At 47.2% G+C, this 22,834-nt stretch overlaps 1 protein-coding gene across 4 annotated transcripts; it reads left to right on the top strand.

Annotated features, from left to right (window-relative positions):
- Window positions 1-107: 107 nt before the first annotated feature.
- secisbp2l (SECIS binding protein 2-like) lies at window positions 108-22,805 on the top strand. Of its 4 annotated transcripts, none has more exons than XM_055916376.1 (19): window positions 108-592; window positions 6,126-6,304; window positions 9,791-9,971; window positions 10,204-10,359; window positions 10,546-10,702; window positions 11,777-11,994; window positions 13,120-13,144; window positions 13,266-13,378; window positions 13,458-13,601; window positions 13,889-13,996; window positions 14,145-14,312; window positions 14,566-14,707; window positions 15,142-15,329; window positions 16,934-17,066; window positions 17,277-17,442; window positions 20,395-20,615; window positions 20,939-21,093; window positions 21,244-21,463; window positions 21,571-22,805. In XM_055916376.1, exons 1-19 carry the CDS (start codon window positions 575-577, stop codon window positions 22,188-22,190), a joined length of 3,312 nt encoding a protein of 1,103 aa, XP_055772351.1. In that variant the 5' UTR covers window positions 108-574; the 3' UTR covers window positions 22,191-22,805. The 4 variants fall into 4 exon arrangements, with proteins under 4 accessions (XP_055772351.1, XP_055772353.1, XP_055772352.1 ...); XM_055916378.1 differs by having other exon boundaries at window positions 10,561-10,702; window positions 21,571-22,804; XM_055916377.1 differs by having other exon boundaries at window positions 13,461-13,601; window positions 21,571-22,804.
- The last annotated feature ends 29 nt before the right edge of the window (window positions 22,806-22,834 follow it).

Below are 22,834 nucleotides of genomic sequence, written 5' to 3'. Positions count from 1 at the left end.
GCTGCCAAATACTAATTGAGTATGTAAACTTCTGACCCACTGGGAATGGGATGAAAGAAATAAAAGCTGAAAGAAATAATTCTCTACTATTATTCTGACATTTCATATTCTTAAAATTGTGGCGATCCTAACTGACCTAAAACAGGTCATTTTTACTCGGATTAAATGTCAGGAAAAAGCTGCGTTTAAATGTATTTGGCTAAGGTGTATGTAAACTTCCGACTTCAACTGTAGCTGCTCTACTCAAAAAATAGATATACTTTTTGCACAGTAGGCCTATTTATCATGGTCCATCAAATCTTATCAGTGACAGACGCCGAAGGCAAAGACGAACAATGTTTGAGACTGTGGGCTTTCCGTCGCAGATGACCATCTCTTCTGCCATTCCATTTCTACGTTGACACATTCAGAGCTAGCCGAGCTAGCTAGGCAGCAACAGTTCAACTAGGCAGAGGGAAAACAGGGTGTGTTTCACACAAATGTCTCAACATTTACAATGAAGAAAATTAAATCGACTATATCTTGACGACCACTGCGTGCTCAATGACGGTCTGCCGCGGTCTCAGCGATTGACATGGACTCTTGTGATAAGGTAAAGAGGGATTTTCTCTGCGAAGTAATGACGGACCCGATTATGTCTGGTAACAGGGCAATACTAGCTTTAGTTAGCTAATGGGAATACGAAGCTAGCTAGCTAGGCCCAAAACGTATCTGCAGGTAATAATGTCCCTTTAATGTTTTAGAAGTGTCAGTGATTTTACCCGATGTTTGATTATTGTCAATGATTTGTCATCTAACTAGATCGCTACGCGTATTGGGCACGCGTTTAAGTAAAGGCAAGTGAACTAACGTTAGCTGATTGGCTAACTAGCCAGTTAGCTAAGCAGCTTTTATACGCATGTCATTTTGGATGGACAATATCTCATCTGTTCTCCCTGATTTGCTGATCTATGTTCTAGATATGTTTTAATTGAGGCTAACTATATTGAGAATCTAACTAAACTAGTTACAGTACTTATAATGTCACAATGTGTTGACATTAGTGACAGTTCATGTTGACATGTTCATGTTGACAGTTCGGTTGACATGAACTGACTTAGCTATCTGGGGAACTTTGATGTTTGACACACCGTTAAATAACTAGCTAGATAGTTATTATAATACGGACCAGGGTAAATTAACTAGCTAGGTAGTGAACAGTTACCCGAAACTTCCAGTCTGCAGTGTGTGGTAGATTGACAACTAACTAGTCAGCTGATTCGCTCTGGAGGAATGTCCGGTTCTTTTGCATTTGAATCACATTCCAGTGAGTGTCTCCTGCTGCGCATAGAGTAACTTAACTATGATGCAAGTTAGCTACTCTATTATGTGTTCTGACTTACTGTAAGCGCCCATTTTTAAAATGTCAGATTTTTCACTAGGCTTAATTCCATGATAGTATATGGCACCATAGTTTAGGCCACAGAATGCTGCCGTCTAGTTTAATGCAGGGTATTGTTTTCAGCTGGCTATTTCTTGAACTGAGTTGTTGGTTAAGGGCTTGTAATCTGCGCGTGTAACAAATAAAATGTGATTTGATTTGGATGAATCCCTCCTGTGTCACCATCAAATGCCACATAGGCTGAGTTTTGGTCCACAGTGATGTGATGATGGTGCATGGGCGATTCAAGGACCCAAGATGGTTTCATGCTTGTGACTTTAATATATTTTTCTAAATGTAGTGTACATGCACACGCTCGAGCTCGCTCATCCACCCACCACTCTCTATTGCTCCCTCTCTTGCCCCCTCCCATTCAACAACAGTAAAAGAACAATACAGCGTCTCTCTTTCTAGCTGAGAATGTTAGAAGACAATGAATCAGAGACAAAAGCTTGAAAGGACAAAGGGTTTGATGGTTGATGGCCCAGTAGTCCCACCCAGTTTTGCCAGGCCAGTGCTGCTCTGGCTTTTTCACCACACATCTGGAGCTGAGCTCAACTTATAGGAGCAATTAGGGTTAAGTGCCTTGCTCTAGGGCACATCGACAGATTTTTCACCTAGTCGGCTCGGGATTCGAACCAGCGAACTTTCAGGGTGACTGGCCTTACCCTCTAACCGCTAGGCTACCTGCTAATGCATCTTCCATAAACGCTGCTCTTCCATAATTGCTGCTATTTTCTCTCTTCCTCTAACACGCATACACACACACGCCAACCGGCAGCCTTTTCAACAATCGCTGCTATTCTCACTCACATCCCAGGCGCTAATCAATCAATCACATACAACTCAGTCTGAACAAACAACATACACCTTCACACCAGCGGAATGGAGAATGGCACCCAGAGCTAAAGAACCCAGACCTGGACACAGCCAGGGACTCCCTGTCCGAGTCTCCCCCAGCCATGGCACACACATTGGGAGGTTTGGAGTCTCTCTTCCCTGGTGGACTAGGGCTGGAGCCCTATAGCAACTGACTCTGTTGTAGCTAGTTTTGTAATTGGCTTATCCTGGTTGGGCCACCGTCCTCACTCCTCACCTGATCCTCTCAGGCCTAATCCTGTAACTGTCTCCCCTGTCACCTATAGCCAGGCCTACCTCCTGTAACGTCACCTATAGCTAGCCAGGCCTACTTCCTGTAACATCACCTATAGCTAGCCAGGCCTACTTCCTGTAACATCACCTATAGCTAGCCAGGCCTACTTCCTGTAACATCGCTCGTACAAAGTAACCAACCCCCTCACCCCGCCCCTCACCTAAAGTTTAAATTGACCACCTTCTCTATCAGCATCCTTGTCATCTAAAGTAACACAACCACCCCTCTGTTTTGTGTAACTAACTTCACCTAATTATCTAAAGTAACCAGCTCTCTTTAGAGTAGACCTAACCATCAAACCTCATATGGAAACAAAGCATGGTTCATTTAAAATGTCAGATTTTTCACTAGGCTTAATTCCATGACAGTAAATGGCACCATAGCTTAGGCCACAGAAGGCTGCCGTCTAGTATACTGCAGGGTATTGTTTTCAACTGGCTACGTCACCCCTAGCGCTCTGTGTTGACCAGTCAGGACCCCTGGATCTCTCAGATGTCAGCCCACACTGCCCACGGACAGTACAGTAGCACTGGGAAACAATGGCGTGGTGTGTGCTCACTGCTGTACTGATGCTGGATTCATACATTCCAACCCTGGCTGGGAGAATGGAGTGTCTTTGTGTGGTGAACTCGTGTCAACTCTCCCTCTTCCTCTCAGAATGAAAGGGGGGATGAGGTTGATCTATCCTCTGACCGCAGCTGCCCGCCCCAGTCAGAGGTCTGGACTCCATCTCAAATGGCACCCTATTGGGCTCTGGTCAAAAGTAGTGCCCTTTGAAGGGAATAGGGTGCCATTTGGGACTCAAGCAGCAAGTCCCGATGTGTTAGCTGGGCAGGAAGGCCTGTGATTCAGTCAACATGATGTCAATGGTCAGTTTTGATAAGAGGTGAACCTAGATAAACAGTCCAATGGTCATGACTTAGTAGTCAGACACATTTCAGTCTTTCCATATCAGTGTTTAAAGTCTGAAGCAGCATTCACCAGGACTACAAACAAACACAAATTAATTCAATTGATAGCAAAATGTGATTTGGTCGGGGCAACAGAGCAGGGTGGGGGGGTGAGGAGAGGGAACAGTGGGGAGGGGTTTCTTCAGTTTCACCCAGAGCCCACCCAGAACCCACCCACCCATCCAGACAGACTTGTAAAAGCTCATTGAGAGTGCTTTGACTACATTCCTTTAAGACACTGAGCTGCTTGACCTGTTGTAAATATTTCCCAGCTTTGACCCAGGCTGTCAGGCTGTCATCCTGTTGCTGTCCCATCTAGTGGCCTACAGTATCTTTCCACTCCTCCAATCCACTGATGATACCAATACTAGAGCAGTAGGCTGCATCTCCTCTGACGTATCCAAACCCTGGAGGACATTGTTTGAAACAATGGATAATTGTCATCCTTTGTATTTTATTTTCAGAGACCTCTGTTGACTTGACATGATACTGTGGTTTGTGATGTGTAGGCTAGCTGTACAGGTATGTTTGACAGATACTCTGTGACGCACATTTTGTGATGGATATTTTATGACCTGTATTATTTTGACATTTCATCACAGCAATCCTCCACTCCACACACACCACACACACACACACATACATACCACACACATACATACCACACACGCATACCACAAACCACCCCCTCTGTCCCTGTGGCATGATGGCAATAGAGGTAGACCCACAGAATTAAGTAGAACAATTGAATGAAAGGATCTTTATGTGTAGGCCGGGTCCTAGTTGACGTTGTCTTTAGAGACCTTATGTAACACATAGTTAGCTACTAGTGTGATCTCTTTGGAAAGAATGAGCAGCTAAATATAGCTGGCCCATAAAGTCCTCCTGAAGATGCTGGGTGACTGAGTCATTACTACCCCGGCTCTGCTGGTTGCTCTCTGGTGGCTCTGAGGTGAAGTTTCCCCTAGGTACAGATCTAGGATCAGCTTCCCCTCCCCCATCCTAACCTAAACCAATAGTGGGGGAAATGCAAAACTAACTCAAGATCAGTATCTAAGGGGCAACTTCAGGGCCAGACTTGGACCAGGCAGGGCCATAGGAAAGGAATGTCTCGGGACAGAATGCTGATGGGAGGAGTGCTACCTAACGTTTAATGTTAGTGGTAGCTGGTAGGGAGAGGGGCTCTTTGGATGAAAGGAGAACAAAAAAAGACCAATGAAGCATAACAGTTCCAAGGCACTCCCTAAAAATGCTGTATTGTGGTGGCCTACCTTAATAGGAAGGGTTAGGCTAAAAGCACAGGTATTGGACTGTGTCTTCTTAGGCCCTCACTCAGTCATGTTCTCTGAGTACAAGGAAACAGTCTCTGCTCTCCACACCACTCTGATCTGATCAGTGTTATACTAACCAGGAAGTGTTTCTATTGCACCAGGTTACATGTTGCTGTGTCTGTCTGCTACACTCACACGTCTCCTGATCACACAGCTCTAAGGTCAACACTTTGTTAGGCTTTCATCGTCTGTGACCGAATTGGCACCCTATTACCTATATAAGTAAGTAGCCTTGTCCACATTAAAACAGCCCATAGCGCAGGAGACTATCGCCTGGTTTGTTAGGCAGCTTGTACTGTAGGTAGCCAGGTAGCCTAATGGTTAGAGCGTTGGGCCAGTAACCGAAAGGTTGCAAGATCGAATCCGTTACCTGAGAAGGTAAAAATCTGTCGTTCTGCCCCTGAACAAGGCAGTTAATCCACTGTTCCTAGGTCGTCATTGTAAATAAGAACCAATTCCTAACCATCTTGCCTAGTTAAATTAAAAAATAGCCCTGGGCAGGATGCTAGGTTATGTGCCCTGGTCAAAAGTAGTTCACTATTGTAATAAGGTGTATTTTCCGAGACAGCCATTGACTCCAACTCTCCATTCTCAGACCCAGTGAAAAGTTGTTTCTCTTGTTGCCAGTTGTTTCATTTGTCGTGAAGGAACCAGGTCTGTTGTTTTGGCTGTGTCGTGGTGATGTTGCCAGATGAAGTCATGAGTTATGTTAATAATGTGTCTAGCCTGGCTTCACCCAGCGAGCTGCTCCTTAGGTAACATGCCTACTCAGACTTTGTGGTCCAGTCATATAGCTTAGGGTCGTCAGTCTCTTAATCAGATATCAATGTTTACTACTGACTGACAGCCTACTCTCCAGACCTGTGTGATTGATCTTAGACCTAAATGTCTATGGATTGTTGATGTATCATTGATGTCACCCCTTGGGTTACTAAAATAACTCAGTTCCAGGAAGACTTCACACCGTGAGTGTGCTGTTGGTACCAGCTGATCTTTGTCCTTGTCGATTTCTCCCTGATTGACCCACATTCACTGAGTCCTGAACATAACCTAATATGGGGTCACTTGAACTGCTCTTCTTTTGGCTCAACAGTGAGAGGTCTATCACTCCTGAGTCTGTCTGGTGCGTTGCGAGGTGATCCTGTCTTGTCAGGTTATGTCCTGTCTTGTCAGGTTATGTCTTGTCCAGTCAGGTCTTGTCCTGTCAGGTCCTCTCCTGTCAGGTCCTGTCTGTGACATCCGTGTCTGACTGCCTCTGTCTCTCCTTGCAGGATGTGAAACTGTCAGCTGAAGTGGAGCCGTTTATCCCACAAAAGAAAGGTCTGGAAGGAGCGCTGGTCACCATGAGCCTGTCTGGAGGAGGAGAAGGAGGAGGGGGGGTAGAGCCCACCCCTATCCCCAACTACCTCATCACCTGCTACCCTTTTGTCCAGGAGAACCAACCCAACAGGTAGGTACATCACCCTATATAATGCACCCTACATCTTATAGTCCCTAAATCATGCACCCTACACCCTATATCATGCACCCTACATCTTATAGTCCCTAAATCATGCAGCCTACACCCTACATAATGTACCCTACATCTTATAGTCCCTAAATCATGCACCCTACACCCTATATCATGCACCCTACATCTTATAGTCCCTAAATCATGCAGCCTACACCCTATATAATGCACCCTACATCATATAGTCCCTAAATCATGCAGCCTACACCCTACATAATGCACCCTATATAATGCACCCTACATCTTTTAGTCCCTAAATCATGCAGCCTACACCCTACACACTAAGGGCAGGTTTCCTGGACACAGATTAAGCCTAGTCCTGGATTAAAAACCATATTCAAAGGGGAATTTCTGAGCACATGCCTTTTCATTCAAAACTAGGCTTCATCTGTGTCTGGTCAACTGACCCTAAGAGCCTGAGGTGCGACTGTCACTGATATAATGAATCTGTATTAGAAGTACCCTGCCTCTGTCCCTGAGCCGCTGACAGTTAGCCTAGCATTAGCTCGGAAAGAATCTCCACGGAGTCCAGGAATATTCCTGTTTCTGACACTCCAGGAATGTGTCCATGTCAGTGGGGAAACTGATGGGGTCTTCCTTCTGATTCACCTAAGGAAACCCCCAGAAACAGTGTGAGTGTTACACACAGCTAGGCTGTGAATGATCAGTTACCACCCAGGGATGTGATCAGGGCATAAAAATATACCAGGCACTCTGATTTATTTTACCAGCCAAAATATTTTTTCCTGTACATGTATATAAAAACACACCAAAAACAGATGACCATACTTTGTAACGTTTCTAAAACAAGAAATGTGATATTGCTCAATTTCATTTTTTGTGACTGGATTTTTTAAAACCAAAATATCATAGACAAATTGTTTAGCTGGCCCTTTAAGGGCAAGAGGGAACCTTGGTGTGTGAGATTTGGGATCTGACTCTTTGCTATCAGTTGAAGCAACGGACTCAAACTAACGTTGAAAAACTACTGAACTTGTGAGCAAAACAATGTAAATAGCCAAGAAACACGAGGACAAAGTCTCACTTTGTAGACGTTTGTAGAAATTAGACCAACTTTTATGCCTGTGCACAGTGCCTCCAAAAATGAATCTATCAGCATTTCACTCAGTGCGCACAGCTGCGCCAGATGGGACATACAGTTGAAGTCAGAAGTTTACATACACCATAGCCAAATACATTTAAACTCAGTTTTTCACAATTCCTGACATTTAATCCTAGTAAAAATTCCCTGTCTTAGGTCAGTTAGGTATCACCACTATATTTTAAGAATGTGAAATGTCAGAATAATAGTAGAGGCTTTTATTTCTTTCATCACATTCCCAGTGGGTCAGAAGTTTACATACACTCATTTAGTATTTGGTAGCATTGCCTTTAAATGGTTTAACTAAGGTCAAACTTTGCGGGTAGCCTTCCACAAGCTTCCCACAATAAGTTGGGTGAATTTTAGCCCATTCCTCCTGACAGAGCTGGTGTAACTGAGTCAGGGTTGTAAGCCTCCTTGCTTGCACATGCTTTTTCAGTTCTGCCCACAAATGTTCTATAGGATTGAGGTCAGGGCTTTGTGATGGCCACTCCAATACCTTGACTTTGTCGTCCTTATGCCATTTTGCCACAACTTTGGAATTTTGCTTGGGGTCATTGTCCATTTGGAAGACCCATTTGCGACCAAGCTTTAACTTCCTGACTGGTGTCTTGAGATGTTGCTTCAATATATCCACACAAATTTCCTCCCTCATGATGCCATCTATTTTGTGAAGTGCACCAGTCCCTCCTGCAGCAAAGCACCCCCACAACATGATGCTGCCACCCCCGTGCTTCACGGTCGGGATGGTGTTCTTCGCTTTGCAAGCCTCCCCCTTTTTCCTCCAAACATAACACTGGTCAATATGGCCAAACAGTTCTTTTTTTGTTTCATCAGACCAGAGGACATTTCTCCAAAAAGTACGATCTTTGTCCCCATGTGCAGTTGCAAACCGTAGTCTGGCTTTTGTATGGCGGTTTTGGAGCAGTGGCTTCTTCCTTGCTGAGTGGCCTTTCAGGTTATGTTGATATAGGACTTGTTTTACTGTGGATATAGATACTTTTGTACCTGTTTCCTCCAGCATCTTCACAAGGTCCTTTGCTGTTGTTCTGGGATTGATTTGCACTTTTCGCAACAAAGTACATTAATCTCTAGGAGACAAAACGCGTCTTCTTCCTGAGCAGTATGACGGCTGCGTGGTCCCATGGTGTTTATGCTTGTGTACTATTGTTTGTACAGATGAATGTGGTACCTTCAGGGATTGGGAATTGCTCCCAAGGATGAACCAGACTTGTGGAGGTCTACAATTTTTTTTCTGAAGTCTTGGCTGATTTCTTTTGATTTTCCCATGATGTCAAGCAAAGAGGCACTGAGTTTGAAGGTAGGCTTTGAAATACATCCACAGGTACACCTCCAATTGACTCAAATGATGTCAATTAGCCTATCAGAAGCTTCCAAAGCCATGACATCATTTTCTTGAATTCTCCAAGCTATTTAAAGGCACAGTCAATTTAATGTATGTAAACTTCTGACCCACTGGAATTGTGATACAGTGAATTATAAGTGAAATAATCTGTCTGTAAACAATTGTTAGAAAAAGCACAAAGTAGATGTCCTAACCAACTTGCCAAAACTATAGTTTGTTAACAAGACATTTGTGGAGTGGATGAAACACTTAGGTTGGAGTCATTAAAACTCGTTTATGTAAACTTCCCACTTTAGCTGTAGGATTGATATTTCTTTGTGGAATTAGCAGCTATGAAACAAAATAGGTGAAATACTTTGAAAACAGATACTGCAACATTTCCTGAACACTAACTCACATGTGCTCAGACTTGACTTCTGACTTTTTATTCAGGAATGTAATGCTCGCACTGTAGAGCCCTGCACATTGACCACCCTCCAATGGGGTTGGCGAAATATACATTTTTACCCGCAGGTGTTGGGTGTTAATTTTATGCCCTGGATGTGATGGAGAGCTGTATACCTGTGTGTCCTGTGCGTTTCTCTTTGTCAGGGTGATCTGCCTCATGCTGCACGTTCCTTTCTTCCTTTCCTTCCTGTCTGTTTTGAATAGCAGGAAGTGGTCTGCGCTCTAGACCGCTGGCTGTGAAAATGTCAGCTGGATCCTTATCAGCCAGTGACACACACACACACACACACACACACACACACACACACACACACACACACACACACACACACACACACACACACACACACACACACACACACACACAGTCAGCTCTACACTGATAGCAGTGTAACAAGCTTTGTCTTAATTTGACACAGTTCTCCCTGGCCTCCTCTGGGTATATTAGTCCTAATATGTTGCAGTATATTCATACATCACTACCCCAATCATTTCTTGTCTCCCTCTACAGACAACAGCACCACATGTATAGCGGAGGAGGGGACCTGCGCTGGCAGCAGCCCAACCCCAGCCCAGGTGGTCCATACCTGGCTTACCCCATCCTATCCTCCCCCCAGCCTCCAGTCTCCAACGACTACACCTACTACCAGATCATGCCTGCCCCCTGCCCCCCCATGATGGGCTTTTACCAGGTAGGTAGCTGAAATGTTAGGTGGTTAGAGGCAGACCAGTAGTCAGAAGGTTGCTAGTTCAAATCCTGGGCGAGGAGATATAACAAGGAAGTGAATTAGCAACCCGGAGGGCTGCTGGTGTCAGATCCCAGGTACTATTCACCGTCAATGGGCCCTGTAGCATGGTAGGTAGTGGAGTGTGTGTGAATGTTTGTCACAGCTGGAAAATACAGTTGTTCTGTTCCTCTACCAGCCCTTCCCAGGAACGTACGCCGGGCCCCTGCAGCCTGGCGTGGGAAACCCTGTATCAGCTGATGTCAGCGAGAGACCGGCCCCTCTCGGACAGGTGTTTGGACTAGCTAATCAGAGAGGAGGGAGGGGCATGGTCAGACCTGCCGTTCTACCCAAGGTAAGAGGTTAGAGGTCAAACATGTTATTCTGCTGGTCTACCCTAATACAAGGTGCTCAGGTCCATACTTAATTTTTACATTATTGATTACATGATCAATTAATACCATCAATGAATGAATTCATTAATACCATTAATTGGGTCGTATAACATCAATATACAAAATAATGTTTCATGTTATTATAGTCCATGTTCTATCAGCAACAGCAGGTGGGGTTGTGTCAGCCCCTGAGGGCCAGGAGGCCCCCTATGAGGACTGTAGCTGTCCAGAAGGAGGTGTGTTCCTCGGGGCCAGACGGACGGACCAAGACAGTCCTACTGGTGGACGCTGCCCAACAGACTGGTACGTATATAGACCAGTAACATACCAGTAACATATGCTAGTAACAATATCAGTAATATTCTAGTACCAGCACCAATACTAGTACATTCTAATACATTCTAGTACTATTTGAGCCAGGATTTGACTCAGGTTTGCATTGCCAAACCCCTGTATACTGGTCTAAAGTATGTCCACAGATGAATGACGGGCCTAACTCTTCTCTAACTTCTGTACAGGGTTGAAAACTGACTGTATGTACTGACTGTGGTCTAAGCCTTCATTACAGTATAAAGATTTTACATAATGAAACTACACAGTCAACCACAGAGCATCTAGATCCTACTGAGTTGAGAGAACAGGTTTACAATGATGACACTTTATCATACTGAGACACTATGGCTAGGTTTACACAGTCAACCACAGAGCATCTAGATCCTACTGAGCTGAGAGAACAGGTTTACAATGATGAAGCTTTATCATACTGAGACACTATGGCTCCGTTTACACAGGCAGCCCAGTCTGATATTTATTTTGTTGACCTAATTTGTCTTTTGACCAATCAGATCAGCTCTAAAAAAAGATCTGATGTGAAAAAATCTGATGTGATTGGTCAAAAGACAAAATTAGTGGAAAGAATATCAGAACTGGGTTGCCTGTGTAAACGGAGCATATGATACCCATCCTGCTGGGAAGACAGAAGGAATGTAGAGTTTCCGGTTGGAGAGGTCTACTCTGCACGTGTGCAGTACGTGTTGTCCTCTGTGACACCTCTGGCTGGGGGAATAACGCTACTCAATGCGACTAAGAGTTAGATCCACAATGAGATGGACATCACATTGGTTGTTAACCAGTAAAGGTGCAATAAGCATCTAAATACTACTTCTCTGCTTGCCACTGCTTCTGCCTGCTCTTTGGGTTCAAAGCCGGGTTACTGTAGAGCACATGGGCTTTAATAAATACATTTGGGGCTGGTTTCCTGGACCAAGATTGTCTGGTCCTAGACTAAAAAGATATCTCCATTTTAAATATCTCTGTCGTCCAAGGACTAGGCTTAATGTATTGATAGATTGATCTGTGATATCTGTCTGCCTGTAGACTTCCCAGGGGACAGTGCATGTGGTCGTGGTGCGGAACGGGAGCAGGCCAGCCCCCTGCTGTGGAAGAACCTTCCCCGGAGAAGGCGGGCCTCGCACCCTGCCGAGAGCTCCAGTGAGGCGGACATCGACAGCGACAGCGGATACTGCAGCCCCAAACACAACCAGCAGGCCCCGGGTGCTACGCAACACACTGCCCACGCTGCTGTAGCTTCTACGGTAAGCCCCCCTTTAACCCTAACCATTTACTACTTTATAGTACTGTTAACTACTGTAAACCCAAACACTACTGTAAACTCAAACACTACTGTAGCCCCGGGGCTCCAGAACACTCTACCACAGCTCCTACGATGGTAGGCCCTATCCCTTACCCTAACTCTATAGTACTGTAGTCTCAAACACATAACCCTGACCCCAGACCTAGCTATAACCTAACCTTCACCTGCATGACTCAAGTGAAATATCTGACATGCTTCTTCCCTCTCTCTCTCTCTCTCTGTCTCTGTGTCTCTGTGTCTGTCTCTGTCTCGCTCTGTCTCTGTGTCTCTCTCTCTGTCTCTGTGTCTGTTTCTGTCTCGCTCTGTCTCTGTGTCTGTTTCTGTCTCGCTCTGTCTCTGTGTCTCGCTCTGTGTCTCGCTCTGTGTCTCGCTCTGTGTCTCGCTCTGTGTCTCGCTCTGTGTCTCGCTCTGTCTCTCGCTCTGTCTCTCGCTCTGTCTCTCGCTCTGTCTCTCGCTCTGTCTCTCGCTCTGTCTCTCGCTCTGTCTCTCGCTCTGTCTCTCGCTCTGTCTCTCGCTCTGTCTCTCGCTCTGTCTCTCGCTCTGTCTCTCGCTCTGTCTCTCGCTCTGTCTCTGTGTCTCTCTCTGTGTCTCTCTCTGTGTCTCTCTCTGTGTCTCTCTCTGTGTCTCTCTCTGTGTCTCTCTCTGTGTCTCTCTCTGTGTCTCTCTCTGTGTCTCTCTCTGTGTCTCTCTCTGTGTCTCTGTGTCTCTCGCTCTGTCTCTCTGTGTCTCTCTCTCTGTCTCTCTGTGTCTCTCGCTCTGTCTCTGTGTCTCTGTGTCTCTGTGTCTCTCTCTGTCTCTGTGTCTCTGTGTCTCTCTCTGTCTCTGTGTCTCTGTCTCTGTGTCTCTGTCTCTGTGTCTCTCTGTCTCTCGCTCTGTCTCTGTCTCTCGCTCTGTCTCTGTCTCTCGCTCTGTCTCTGTCTCTGTCTCTGTCTCTCTCTCTGTCTCTGTCTCTCTCTGTCTCTGTCTCTGTCTCTGTCTCTGTGTCTCTCTCTGTCTCTGTGTCTCTCTCTGTCTCTCTCTGTCTCTGTGTCTCTCTCTGTCTCTGTCTCTCTCTGTGTCGCTACAGGGAGTGGATGCAGGTGTAATGACAGGTAGGCTTTGTCTTTATGATTCATCATTTGATTTCTGATAAGAGAGATGATTACATAGCCTTTCCCCTTGGCTGTGTCCTGTATTACCTTTGTATTTGTCTCTCTCTCTCTCTGTGTGTAGCGGTAAGCTGGGTGAACGTAGCGTCTCAGGCCTCTCCGAGGCCGTGGTCAGACAACAGGACCACCCCGTTCCAACGGACAGGGAAGACCCCTGATCAGAGAAACTACTCGCAGGTACAATGGGCCTCTGAGGAAATCTTGACCTCACCTGGGCAACTGTAATTAAATCTCTGACTGACCCTCTCACCCCCAGCAGGACTTCCATGCAGGGTACTCAGGGGGGCGTGTCTGTTCTAACCCCACCCCCGCAGACAGCAACTGTGGTCTGCGGCAGAGACGGCTCCAGCCCGGACTGGGCCCTGGGACGGTGCTTGCTCCTGAGCCCCTCTACTTTGAGGTGGGAGATATCTACATGAAATTCTGTATTTGACAATATGCATTTCAGTTGGAATCACATCCTTACTTGAGATACAACTGTCATGTAAATCCTGTATCTCCATTAATAGGAGATTTCAGTTCTTCATGTATCTGTTTGTTTCCATCTTGGTCACTGTGTATTAGAAGTTAGTGAGGCTGTAGATGTAGAAAGCGGAGGTATTGTGTGAACTAGTCCTCAGTCAGTGTGTAATGGTATGTTACAGCTGTACAAGTTAGGTGTTTGGTCAATTCTAAAGTCTGTTTCAGGATGAGGATGAGTTTCCAGAGCTGGTCTCAGGAGGGGCACAGAGGAACATCAAACCAGACCCTAACCCTTCCCAGAACCAACACCAGTCCAAATTAACCAAGAACCTGGTGAGAGACTGGCTAATCTCTCCTTCCTTCCTTGAGAATTTCACTTGTTTTTTGTTTTTTTTGCACCAAAATGAGTAGAAAGGTTGACCACAAAACAATCTATCCCAGTAGTAACCACCCCCCCCCGTCCCCCTCCTCCTCTCTCCAGCTGGATAACCTTCCAGAGAACTCTCCCATCAACATCGTCCAGACCCCCATCCCCATCACCACCTCCGTCCCCAAGAGGGCCAAGAGTCAGAGGAAGAAGGCCCTGGCCGCTGCCCTGGCTACAGCACAGGAGTACTCTGAGATCAGCATGGAGCAGAGGAAACTACAGGTACCAGCATACAATATCTTAGCTAGCTAGGAAACTACAGATACCAGCATGCACTGTCAGCTAGGAAATTACAGTTAGCTAATCACAGATAACTACAAGCACCAGCAAGCATTCTGTTAGCTTTTCACAGAAAACTACAGATACCAGCATGCACTGTCAGCTAGTCATAGCGCAGGACTATAATGGAAAAGCGGTTGCTAGTTGTATTGTACTACGTCTGAGTGTGCTGAGCCAGTGTTGCTGTTCCCTGTAGGAGGCACTGACCAAAGCAGCAGGGAAGAAGAGTAAGACTCCAGTCCAGTTGGACCTGGGAGACATGCTGGCTGCTCTGGAGAAACAGCAGCAGGCCATGAAGGCTCGACAAATAACCAATACTAAGCCACTGTCCTTCACAGGTACACACTGCACACACACACACTGCACGCGCACACACCGCGCACACACCGCGCACACACCGCGCACACACCACGCACACACCACACACACACCACACACACACCACACACACACCACACACACACATATATACGCACACATATACACATATACACATATGCACATAGCGCACACACACACACACACATGCACACACACACACCGCACCCACCCACACTGCACCGCACTCCACACACACCGCACCCCACACACACACACCGCACTCCACCACACACTACACCGCACCCCACACACACACACACACTGCACCGCACCCCACACACACACCGAACCGCACCACACACACCGCACCCCACACACTGCACCGTCACTCAACCTTTCTCTCTCGCTCTCTCTGACTGCCCTCTCTCTCTCTCTCTCTCTCGCTCTCCAGTGGGTACAGCAGCCCCGTTCCATGGTTCAGGTGCCGGGCCGGGAGCAGGGTCAGGTATAGTATCAATGTTGAAGGCCCAGCAGGCCCACTCTGCCCCCCTCAACATGCTGGACTCCAGCGCTCCACGCCTGAAGAGAGGGAAGGAGAGAGAGATCCCTAAAGTCAAACGACCCACCGCCCTGAAGAAGGTGAGAGGAGGAGAGGATAGATCTCAATGTGTGTCTGAGGGGGAAGGAGTGTGTTGGTCTAACCTAGTCTCTGTTCTCTCTGTGTAGATCATTCTGAAGGAGCGTGAGGGGGAAGGGGTGTGTTGGTCTAACCTAGTCTCTGTTCTCTCTGTGTAGATCATTCTGAAGGAGCGTGAGGGGGAAGGGGTGTGTTGGTCTAACCCAGTCTCTGTTCTCTCTGTGTAGATCATTCTGAAGGAGCGTGAGGGGGAGGGGTGTGTTGGTCTAACCCAGTCTCTGTTCTCTCTGTGTAGATCATTCTGAAGGAGCGTGAGGGGGAAGGGGTGTGTTGGTCTAACCCAGTCTCTGTTCTCTCTGTGTAGATCATTCTGAAGGAGCGTGAGGGGGAAGGGGTGTGTTGGTCTAACCCAGTCTCTGTTCTCTCTGTGTAGATCATTCTGAAGGAGCGTGAGGGGGAAGGGGTGTGTTGGTCTAACCCAGTCTCTGTTCTCTCTGTGTAGATCATTCTGAAGGAGCGTGAGGGGGAAGGGGTGTGTTGGTCTAACCTAGTCTCTGTTCTCTCTGTGTAGATCATTCTGAAGGAGCGTGAGGGGGAAGGGGTGTGTTGGTCTAACCTAGTCTCTGTTCTCTCTGTGTAGATCATTCTGAAGGAGCGTGAGGGGGAAGGGGTGTGTTGGTCTAACCCAGTCTCTGTTCTCTCTGTGTAGATCATTCTGAAGGAGTGTGAGGGGGAAGGGGTGTGTTGGTCTAACCTAGTCTCTGTTCTCTCTGTGTAGATCATTCTGAAGGAGCGTGAGGGGGAAGGGGTGTGTTGGTCTAACCTAGTCTCTGTTCTCTCTGTGTAGATCATTCTGAAGGAGCGTGAGGGGGAAGGGGTGTGTTGGTCTAACCTAGTCTCTGTTCTCTCTGTGTAGATCATTCTGAAGGAGCGTGAGGGGGAAGGGGTGTGTTGGTCTAACCCAGTCTCTGTTCTCTCTGTGTAGATCATTCTGAAGGAGCGTGAGGGGGAAGGGGTGTGTTGGTCTAACCTAGTCTCTGTTCTCTCTGTGTAGATCATTCTGAAGGAGCGTGAGGGGGAAGGGGTGTGTTGGTCTAACCCAGTCTCTGTTCTCTCTGTGTAGATCATTCTGAAGGAGCGTGAGGGGGAAGGGGTGTGTTGGTCTAACCCAGTCTCTGTTCTCTCTGTGTAGATCATTCTGAAGGAGCGTGAGGGGGAAGGGGTGTGTTGGTCTAACCCAGTCTCTGTTCTCTCTGTGTAGATCATTCTGAAGGAGCGTGAGGGGGAAGGGGTGTGTTGGTCTAACCCAGTCTCTGTTCTCTCTGTGTAGATCATTCTGAAGGAGCGTGAGGGGGAAGGGGTGTGTTGGTCTAACCCAGTCTCTGTTCTCTCTGTGTAGATCATTCTGAAGGAGCGTGAGGGGGAAGGGGTGTGTTGGTCTAACCTAGTCTCTGTTCTCTCTGTGTAGATCATTCTGAAGGAGCGTGAGGGGGAAGGGGTGTGTTGGTCTAACCCAGTCTCTGTTCTCTCTGTGTAGATCATTCTGAAGGAGCGTGAGGGGGAAGGGGTGTGTTGGTCTAACCCAGTCTCTGTTCTCTCTGTGTAGATCATTCTGAAGGAGCGTGAGGGGAAGAGGGGGAAGGGGTGTGTGGATCAGATTTCTACCAGCCAGGAAGAACAGGGAGAGGAGGAGCTACACTTCACTGACGACCTCACACGGGAACCTGCCTCTCAGGAGGGTAGGTACAGGGTCAGGGGTCAGAGAGAGGAGGAGCTACACTTCACTGATGACCTCAAACGGGACCTTGGCAGAGTTTGCTCATTTTAGACCATTCCCTTGGTCTTAAAGTGAATTCTTGCAAATCTAATGGTCCTACTGATCTGCGTGTATGACGTGGTGTTGTCTAATATACCCCCCTGTGATATTCTGCACCGTCTGTTTCCTGTAGAGAACGGTCTGAGCGTGCCCAGTGATGACGCGTCCCTGTCCCCGGCCAGTCAGAACTCTCCGTACAGCATCACGCCTGTTTCCCAGGGATCCCCTGGCTCCTCCGGCATCGGCAGCCCCATGGCCTCTAACGCCATCACCAAGATACACAGCCGCCGCTTCAGAGAGTGAGTCTCTCTCTCACACACACACACACACACACACACACACACACACACACACACACACACACACACACACACACACACACACACACACACACACACAGAAATTGCTTGGTACTGAGAATCCTAGTGGTTCAAATGTCACACACTCATTTGGTGGGTTAGCAACACAGAAGCATTTAGTAACATAAATATCTATCCGCCCAATGGGTGTTTAGAGCAGGGCTATACAATAAGGACTTGTACGTACACACAGACAGGCACTGCTTTGTTTATTAATGTCTTGGGCTGTAGGCCCTTTGTCTCATTCCAACCCATAAGCACTGTGTCAGACATCCTACTAGCTCTCTATGCCTCTCCTCTCTTCCTCACACCATATCATACCATATCTACACCAGTGTTTCCCAGCTCCAGTCCCCCCAACAGTACACGTTGTTGTAGCCCCGGACAAACTCACCTGATTCAACTCATTGCGGGGATGATTAGTTGAATCAGGTGTTTGTCTGGGGCTACAACAAAACTGTGGTATTGGACTGGAGTTGGGAACCACTGAACTACACAATGGTGTGTGAGTGTTTTCTAATTGTGTGTGTGAACGTGGTTTGTGTGTGTGTTAACCTGTTTGTGTGTGTTCCTCTTAAGGTTGGGCCGATATATGATTACATCTAATATTGTGATATTTGACATTGACGATATATTGTGATGTGCAAGACTGTACTCTAATTGAAATGTACAAATCAAAACTGTGCATTTAAGGCTAAATTAATGAACTAAGCCTTATTTTTTTGCCATACTACGATTATTTAATGATAATGTGACCAATATCGTAAATAAGATTTTTTTAAATTGCACAGTCTGGAATGATGTGGTCATTAACGGCGCAAAACGATTATATGGGATATTGCAGTATTTGGAGTGGCATATCGTTGAAGAGGCCTCCCCAAATGTTACCTCACGCTAGTCCCTCTCTATCACTGTCTCCAAGTACTGTAACCTGGTGTTGAATAAGGAGATGGTTAGCAGATGTTAATGCGAGTATAGAGAAATGCTTGTACTTCTAGTTCCGACAGTGCAGTAATATCTAACAAGTAATCTAACAATTCCACAACAAATACCTAATACACACAAATCTAAGTAAAGGAATGGAATAAGAATATATACATATAAATATATGGATGAGGGATGACCGAGCGGCATAGACAAGATACTGTAGATGGTTTAAAATACAGTATATAAACTCAGCAAAAAAGAAACGTCCTCTCACTGTCAACTGCGTTTATTTTCAGCAAACTTAACGTGTAAATATTTGTATGAACATGACAAGATTCAACAACTGAGACACAAACGGAACAAGTTCCACAGACATGTGACTAACATAAATTGAATAATGTGTTCCTGAACAAAGGGGGGGGGGAGTCAAAATCAAAAGTAACAGTCGGTATCTGGTGTGGCCACCAGCTGCATTAAGTACTGCAGTGCATCTCCTCCTCATGGACTGAACCAGATTTGCCAGTTCTTGCTGTGAGATCCCACTCTTCCACCAAGACACCTGCAAGTTCCCGGACATTTCTGGGGGGAATGGCCCTCGCCCTCACCCTCCGATCCAACAGGTCCCAGACTTGCTCAAAGGGATTGAGATCTGGGCTCTTCGCTGGCCATGGCAGAACACTGACATTGCTGTCTTGCAGGAAATCACACACAGAACAAGCAGTATGGCTGGTGGCATTGTCATGCTGGAGGGTCATGTCAGGATGAGCCTGTAGGAAGGGTACCACATGAGGGAGGAGGATGTCTTCCCTGTAACGCACAGCGTTGAGATTGCCTGCAATGACAACAAGCTCAGTCCGATGATGCTGTGACACACCGCCCCAGACCATGACGGACCCTCCACCTCCAAATCAATCCCGCTCCAGAGTACAGGCCTCGGTGTAACGCTCATTCCTTCGACGATAAACCCAAATCCGACCATCACCCCTGGTGAGCCAAATCGTGACTCATCAGTGAAGAGCACTTTTAGCCAGTCCTGTCTGGTCCAGCGACGGTGGGTTTTTACCCATAAGCGATGTTGTTGACAGTGATGTCTGGTGAGGACCTGCTATACAACAGGCCTTCAAGCCCTCAGTCCAGCCTCTCTCAGCCTATTGCGGACAGTCTGAGCACCGATGGAGGGATTGTGTGTTCCTGGTGTAACTCAGGCAGTTGTTGTTGCCATCCTATACCTGTCCCGCAGGTGTGATGTTCAGATCTACCGATCCTGTGCAGGTGTTGTTACACGTGGTCTGCCACTGCGAGGATGATCAGCTGTCCGTCCTGTCTCCCTGTAGCGCTGTCTTAGGCGTCTCACAGTACGGACACATCTGCAGTCCTCATGCCTCCTTGCAGCATGCCTAAGGCACGTTCACGCAGATGAGCAGGGACCCTGGGCATCTTTCTTTTGTTGTTTTTCAGAGTCAGTAAAAAGGCCTCTTTTTAGTCTCCTAAGTTTTCATAACTGTGACCTTAATTGCCTACCGCCTGTAAGCTGTTAGTGTCTTAACCACCGTTCCACAGTTCCATGTTCATTAATTGTTTATGGTTCATTGAACAAGCATGGGAACAGTGTTTAAACCCTTTATAATGAAAATCTATGAAGTTATTTGGATTTTTACGAATTATCTTTGAAAGACAGGGTCCTGAAAAAGGGATGTTTCTTTTTTTGCTGAGTTTACATATGAGATGAGTATGTAAGATATGTAAACATTATTAAAGTGGCATTATTAAAGTGACTATTGATCCATTTATTAAAGTGGCCAATGATTTCAAGTCTGTATGTAGGCAGTAGCCTCTGTGTTAGTGATGGCTGTTTAACAATCTGATGTATGTTTTAATATTAATGTCTCTCTGTCTCCAGGTGTTGAATAAGGAGATAGATGAATGTGTTTTATAATATTAGTGTGTGTTTCTCTCTGTCTCCAGGTACTGTAATCAGGTGTTGAATAAGGAGATAGATGAGAGTGTGACGATGCTGCTGCAGGAACTGGTCCGGTTCCAGGAGAGGGTTTATCAGAAGGACCCCAGCAAAGCCAAGACCAAACGCAGACTGGTCATGGGCCTTAGAGAGGTCACCAAACACATGAAGCTCCACAAGATCAAGTGTGTTCTCATCTCACCCAACTGTGAGAAGATCCAGGCCAAAGGTCAGGGGTCATTCTTGTCATTAATCCTGGGTTATGTTTTTTGAAAAGGAGTGAACCCCAGAGTGTACTACTCAACCAGGTCCAATAAGAACACGAGGTTTTTGTTTTTGCGGTTGCTAAGCATTTAGCTAGTGTGCCTAACTGAACATCACCCTGATCTTGAGGTGTGGGGTTCCAAATGCATGCTAAGTTTCTGAATATTTCAAATATTCATCCCCAATGGCCATTTAAGTGTCCACCAGAGGGCGGTAGCATATTAATATGCTCAGCACAGGCTGCATCAATCTTCTACATAACTAGTGACTGTGTGTTGTCTATTGCAGGGGGTCTAGATGAGGCTCTGTACAACGTCATAGCCATGGCCAGAGAACAGGAGATCCCGTTTGTGTTTGCTCTGGGTAGGAAGGCTCTCGGACGCTGTGTCAACAAACTGGTGCCGGTCAGTGTGGTGGGCGTCTTCAACTTCTCTGGAGCAGAGGTAAGACATTGAACACAACCTGTCTGCATGTTTATAACACCTTTAATACTGTAAGTTTTTACAGAAAAAAAGCAAATGGAAGTGTGTAAAGTCTGTCTTTCTCTTTCCCCTCTCCCCGTCCTCCACCCCTCCCTCTCCACCCTCCTCTAGGGTCTGTTTAACCGGTTAGTGTCTCTGACGGAGGATGCTCGTAAGTCCTACAAGGACATGGTGTCAGCGCTGGAGCAGGAGCAGGCTGAGGAGGCGCTGAAGAACGTCAAGAAGGTCACCCACCACATGGGCCACTCCAGGAACCCCTCCGCTGCCTCTGCCATCTCCTTCTGCTCTGTCATCTCTGAACCCATCTCTGAGGTCAACGAGAAGGAGTACGGTAAGAGATGACCCTGATCCCGACCTTTAACCCTGACTCTGACCCATGTCTGAGATCATAGAGGTCTCTCTTTACATGTGAATATAATGTGAAATGTCTCTCCTCAGAGACCAACTGGAGGAGCATGGTGGAGTCGTCAGATGGGCTGGAGCCTGTGGAGGCTAAACCCAGCCATCCTGCTGCTTCCTCTGGGTTGCAGAGAGACAACCAGCCCCCCTCCACCACCACCAACCGCAGCCCTTACTCCACTACCCTCCAGCTCAGAGCAGCCGTCCCTGCTCCAGGCTCAGGCCCGGGGGAGAGAGAGGAGGGCCGGGCAGACGACCGCTTGGAGCTGGCCTCCCAGCAGAGCACGGAGACAGGCAGTTTGGATGGGAGCTGCAGGGACCTCCTCAACTCCTCCATCACCTCCACCACCTCCACCCTAGTCCCCGGTATGCTGGAGGAGGCAGAGGAAGAGGAGGAGGAGGAGGAAGAGTACACACCAGAGCCCATCTCTGTGGAGGTGCCTGCGGTCATCAGCCGTATTGAGTGCTGGGTGTCTAAGACACTTGAGAACCTTCAGCTGGGGAAGAGCCAGGACAGCACAGAGGAGGATGAGGAAGAGGAGGAGGAGGAGGAGGGGGGAGTGCAGAGTGAGGAGGAAGAGGAGTTGGATTCTGCTGATGTCACAGAGACTGGGCTGGAGAGGACGGAGAAGATGGTGGCCAATAATATCACTGGCTGATTAGACCTCATTCATCCCTCTCTCTGTCTTTCTTTTTTTTGTTTCTCGCTAAGTTCGCTCTGTGTACACTCCATCACTTGTCTTCCTCGCTCCCCCCCTCTCACCTGTTCCCCTAACCTGTACTCTTTCACCTCTATCACACACTCTCACCCCCCCCCCTCACCTGTTCCCCTAACCTGCACTCTTTCACCTCTATCACACTCTCACCCCCCCCCCTCACCTGTTCCCCTAACCTGTACTCTTTCACCTCTATCACACACTCTCACCCCCCCCCCCCTCTCACCTGTTCCCCTAACCTGCACTCTTTCACCTCTATCACACACTCTCACCCCCCCCCCTCTCACCTGTTCCCCTAACCTGCACTCTTTCACCTCTATCACACACTCTCACCCCCCCCCCCCTCTCACCTGTTCCCCTAACCTGCACTCTTTCACCTCTATCACACACTCTCACCCCCCCCCCTCACCTGTTCCCCTAACCTGCACTCTTTCACCTCTATCACACACTCTCACCCCCCCCCCCTCTCACCTGTTCCCCTAACCTGCACTCTTTCACCTCTATCACACACTCTCACCCCCCCCCTCACCTGTTCCCCTAACCTGCACTCTTTCACCTCTATCACACACTCTCACCCCCCCCCCTCT

This window comes from Salvelinus fontinalis, unplaced genomic scaffold (assembly GCF_029448725.1).
Source record: "Salvelinus fontinalis isolate EN_2023a unplaced genomic scaffold, ASM2944872v1 scaffold_1531, whole genome shotgun sequence".
NCBI classification, from domain to species: domain Eukaryota; kingdom Metazoa; phylum Chordata; class Actinopteri; order Salmoniformes; family Salmonidae; genus Salvelinus; species Salvelinus fontinalis.
This window is presented reverse-complemented; position numbering and strand designations above follow the sequence as displayed.

Excerpts from the sequence above, each read along its gene's own strand:
- secisbp2l (XM_055916376.1), top strand. Across the intron at positions 6,305-9,790 it reads CAGGAGAACCAACCCAACAG|ACAACAGCACCACATGTATA; the intron begins GTAGGTACATCA and ends CTCCCTCTACAG. Across the intron at positions 13,602-13,888 it reads CTGAGCCCCTCTACTTTGAG|GATGAGGATGAGTTTCCAGA; the intron begins GTGGGAGATATC and ends AGTCTGTTTCAG.